This window comes from Propithecus coquereli, unplaced genomic scaffold (genome assembly GCF_000956105.1).
Source record: "Propithecus coquereli isolate 6110/MARCELLA unplaced genomic scaffold, Pcoq_1.0 Scaffold445, whole genome shotgun sequence".
In the NCBI taxonomy this organism is placed as follows: domain Eukaryota; kingdom Metazoa; phylum Chordata; class Mammalia; order Primates; family Indriidae; genus Propithecus; species Propithecus coquereli.
This window is the reverse complement of record NW_012150230.1, coordinates 529,135-533,764: the sequence shown is the minus strand read 5'-3', so window position 1 is coordinate 533,764 and position 4,630 is coordinate 529,135. Positions and strand designations below refer to the sequence as shown.

At 34.7% G+C, this 4,630-nt stretch overlaps 1 protein-coding gene across 1 annotated transcript in view; it reads left to right on the top strand.

Moving 5' to 3' along the window:
* LOC105818635 (metabotropic glutamate receptor 8) overlaps positions 1 to 4,630 on the top strand; it is a 190,756-nt gene that overhangs the window by 178,777 nt on the left and 7,349 nt on the right. The window contains exon 4 of the mRNA XM_012654713.1: positions 2,602 to 2,848. Within this exon, the coding sequence (XP_012510167.1) occupies positions 2,602 to 2,848 (247 nt within the window). The remainder of the gene's footprint in view (positions 1 to 2,601; positions 2,849 to 4,630) is intronic.

Here is a 4,630-nt window from a genome sequence, read left to right as displayed (position 1 = left end):
GTATAGTGTCTAATGAAGAACTTGGTACACTAAGCATAGTACTATTTAATTCTAATGTCTATGTTTATTGCATCTTTCATTGAGTTGACTTGCCAAAAGGAGAGACTACAGTAATGTCTTTAATGAAGAACCTCACATTCCAGAATCTTCTTCATGCCTAATATTTAGCCAGATTAAATTTATGATATATTACAGAAACTATTCTGATTAAAGGAAGAAAAATATAATTTATATTTTTGGTAGCAAAGAAAATTTACAAGATTTTAAAAACGTAAAGGTATTTATGTACTATTTGGACCATTACTATAGATTTTAGCAAGAGTAACAGATTATGACATTAAAAAAATCCAACTAATCAGTATGGGTATTCTCATAATTTCATGACTGTTTGATCTCTAGATTTTATGTATTTTTTTTGTTCTTAAGCTAAATTTGCTTTCCAGGATCTGGCTGGGACAAAACTGATGGTTGCCTATATGTGTGGCTTTGGAATATTTATGCGTATGGTTTGGACTTTTTCATATTCTTTTTTTACCTTTATGTCTTTTCTTTGCAGCCAATTTTCTGGATAAATTTTTGCAGCAATGCTAGCTTGAAAATAAGTAGGAATTCCAAGATGAATTAGCACATGAGATTCTTAGGTGTACTCATAATAATAGGTTGCTTAAAAGTAGATGATAAAGCTTGGGGAGATTAATGAGATTTAAAGGCACATATCCACATTTCATAGGGACCTTCTTAATTGTAGTAAATCTTGTCAACCTGGCTAAAGGGTCTTATGCAACGGTATCCTTAGCAGTAGATGGATTGAACAATAAACTCAGTAATCTGCATGGTATGATTTCACACACAGGACAGCCTCTTTACTTGTATCTGAAGTTCTCTATAAGGTTTGGACACTTCTTTACCTCAAGGATTTGCCATCTGTTAAGAGGAACTATCTCTTCTAGTAAAAGGCAACACTAATGCTGATTCAGGTATTTGCTGTTGAGGGTATATGTTTTTTGATCCTTTATCAAAAAAGACAGAATTAGCTTGGCTCTTGAGGATTGCCAGAGGAAATTTGACTAGTGCTATAAATTTTATCAAGACTAACAGATTAAAACATAAAATTCAAACTAATCAGGACCATTTTCAGAGGCATTATTACAGTGAACAGATCTATTAGTGGGGCTCATAGATATAACAAAGGAGATGTCTTCACAATCCTTAGATGCAATGTCTCTGTAGCCTCAGCATCCTAAGTTATTTGGGGAAATTATATTTCACAGTCAGGACATGAAAAATGGAAGCAGATCAAAGGTTTTTGATTTTCAAGATTAAAATATTGTTATGTCTGCTTCTATACCATGACAAAAAAGCTAAAGCAGTGGAGTTAGGTTTGGTTTTATGGAATTCTTAACCTCTAGGTTGTAGAAAGAAAAATCTTCCAGAGAGACTTCTCTCTGTAAGTACCAGAACAGTCTATTTTAGGAGGATAGGTGTAAGGAATGGGCGCAAGGGGAGAATTTTCTTAATGCAGAGGCCAGCACCCTATCCCGGACTACATATCTGAATCTTGGAGTGAAGAGGTCTTACATATTTTTTAAAAGCACCTGCATTTATTTTATTTGATGTGATTATTGAGAACCCTCTAGAAGTGATCTCCAGATCACTTAACTTTTCTCTGTCAAAAAAAAAAAAAAAAATCAAGCCCTGATGGTATGCCAGTGATTTCTCAGGTTTGATAGTTAGAATCATATAATGATGTGAAGGTGCAAACACTACCATTATTCAAGCAATGGTTTGCAATAGTGATATTCTGGAATGTTTCATTTCCACTCTAGTTCCACTATATATAAAATTTACCTTCCAGGTTAAGCTTACTGCTAAAATAATTCTTGACCCACTGGTGCCTTTTGAAGAAGGTCTTTGTGGCATCAAATGTAAATGTTTTGCCAGACTGACTTTGTCCTCTTCCTTATGAATGTTTATTTATAATCCTAAAAGGAAAGTAAGCTCCACCACCATCTTTTTTTTAAAAATTCCAAAATATTAATGGGGTACAAATGTTTTTGTTACATGGCTTAAGTCAGGACTATAAATGTGCCCATCACTTGAATAGTGTTCATTGTATCCCTTAGGTGGGTTTTCCCCTCCCCTTTTCCCCCTCCTCCCTGCTTGATTTCCAATGACTTTTACTTCCGTCTGTGTACTTGTGTGCCCATCAGTTAGTTCCAATTTATTAAAGAGTACATGTGGTGTTTGTTTTTCCATTCTTGAGATAGTTCGCTTAGGATAATGGTCTCCAGTTCTTTCCAAATGCAATTACAAAGATCTGGAATCAACCCAAGTGCTCCCAATCTCCCACCATCTTAGTTCTTGATCTTTTTTATTTTAAGGAATTGAGCTTAATGAAAAATACAACGTTACTCATCCACACCTGCAGGTTGGGATATAGGAATGCTTGACTATAATTAAGGACAGTTTCAATAAATGCCTTCTAATGCACCTTTATCAAAGAAGCTGGAGCAATTTTTAAAACTAGTATGTTATTTGCTTTATCTCCTAGTAGTCAAGTTTACCAACAGTGATTCTTTTTTTTTTTTTTTCTCCCCTCAGATGTACATCCAGACAACAACACTTACTGTCTCCATGAGTTTAAGTGCTTCTGTGTCTCTGGGCATGCTCTACATGCCCAAGGTTTATATTATAATTTTTCATCCAGAGCAGAATGTTCAAAAACGCAAGAGGAGCTTCAAGGCTGTGGTGACAGCTGCCACCATGCAAAGCAAACTGATCCAAAAAGGAAATGACAGACCAAATGGCGAGGTGAAAAGTGAACTCTGTGAGAGTCTTGAAACCAACAGTAAGTCATCTGTAGACTTTCCGATGGTCAAGAGCGGGAGCACTTCCTAATAGATGTACGTTGAACATTCTTCTCCTAGTCTTGGGGATTGTGCTACATGTGTCCAGGGCATGGCGGTACCCACATCGCATGAGGCCATCACAAGAGTTAGAACCATTTGGTTAGAACCAAATGATCTCAAGATGAGTGGCTGTTCTACAGAGTATAAGCATGCACACAAAGTCTCTTTTACAATGATTGCCAGGTCTTTCTTTTGAGCTATTACAGAACTTGAGATTTGGAAGTATCTTCCATTTATAAAATTATCTTTTAGCACTTAGGAACTATTCTCCAATTTTGGTTCATTCAATATTGGCTGATTTTTATAATATTAATACTTTACTAATATTTATGGAATATGCTACTACAGATCTTATACAAATAATTTATATGTTATTTGGGTCTTTGGGAAAATAAGAAAACTAGTTAGCCAGTATGTTTAGTTAAGTCACAGTTAATACTTGTTTCTTTCAAGTGGTCTTCTTCCCTTGGGCTTTCCAAAAGCTTCGCTTTACTTCCCGTCTTGGATATAGTAGAGCTCTTCTCTGAAAGCCTCATGACCCTTAAAATAGAATCCTTTTCACAATCATCATCCTATTTTTCTTTTCTTCACCTATTTTGCTCTTCTCTATAGTCCACTCCAGAAGAAGCACATGATAACAATACACTGAAACCCGAGCCCATCCAGTAGACTTTAACCAATCTATTAAAGTCCATCTTGGTATCTATGGAAGAGTAGCAAATAAACTGAAGCTTTGTGTGGTAAAAGACTAGAAAGCTGAATGTAGTAAAAATTATAGCTTTTACATTACTAGGTTCTATAAATTTATCAAAAAGAAATAAAAGCTAAGGTATTCGCATTAGAGTGGCTTCCATTCATTTGGGAATACAACATAGGTATTTACTAATTAAGGATAAAATCCTATGCAAAAATAGTCTCTTCCTCTCAGATTTTCCAGCAGTTTGTGTCCCCTACTCTCTCTCTACTTTTGACACTAAATATAGGGGAAAACTAAGAATTGATTTTATGTGCTTTAATTATTTATAACAACTCATAGTCTTCACTAGATTTACAAAACTTCTTTGGTATCAAGATTTCCAGGTGAACATTGTCTACTCTAATTCCCTATACACAGAACTATCCTTAGATTATTAGCATTGCTTAAACTTATTGGCTTCAATGACAATCAGACTAATTGGAATTATTGGCTAGATTGTCGTTAAGAATATTACCTTCAGATCACTAATACCAAATGTAGTCACTTTTACAGAAATGAACCTTACAGAATTTCATAAATACACCCTCTATATTCACCTTTCTGCAAATATGAAACCTTGAGAAACTATAAGAGAAGGCACAGTAAGGATGGGTTTTAGTAACAAATCATTATATAATCTTCTCCAATTATAAGTAAGCAATTTATTAGTAATAGGCCTATTTTGGCTCTTAGCAAAATGTGTACTATAAATACTATTAGAGGTATTAGAGTAGAATACTTGTGATTTGAGAACAGAATTTTACGTGTGTTTTTGTACCTTGAAAGCGGTAGTGTAAGAATGTCAATTGTAGGATGTCAATAAACTACTGACTTCTCAGTATGACACACCAGAGTCTATTGTTGTCCTGTTTTTTAGCAGCAATCCAGGAAACATTATAAAATATGGCTACCAAATGGAACAACCAAACTTACAGTAAAATAAATACCAGTCATCCCAGACTAACCTGTGGAAAGTGTTAGATAA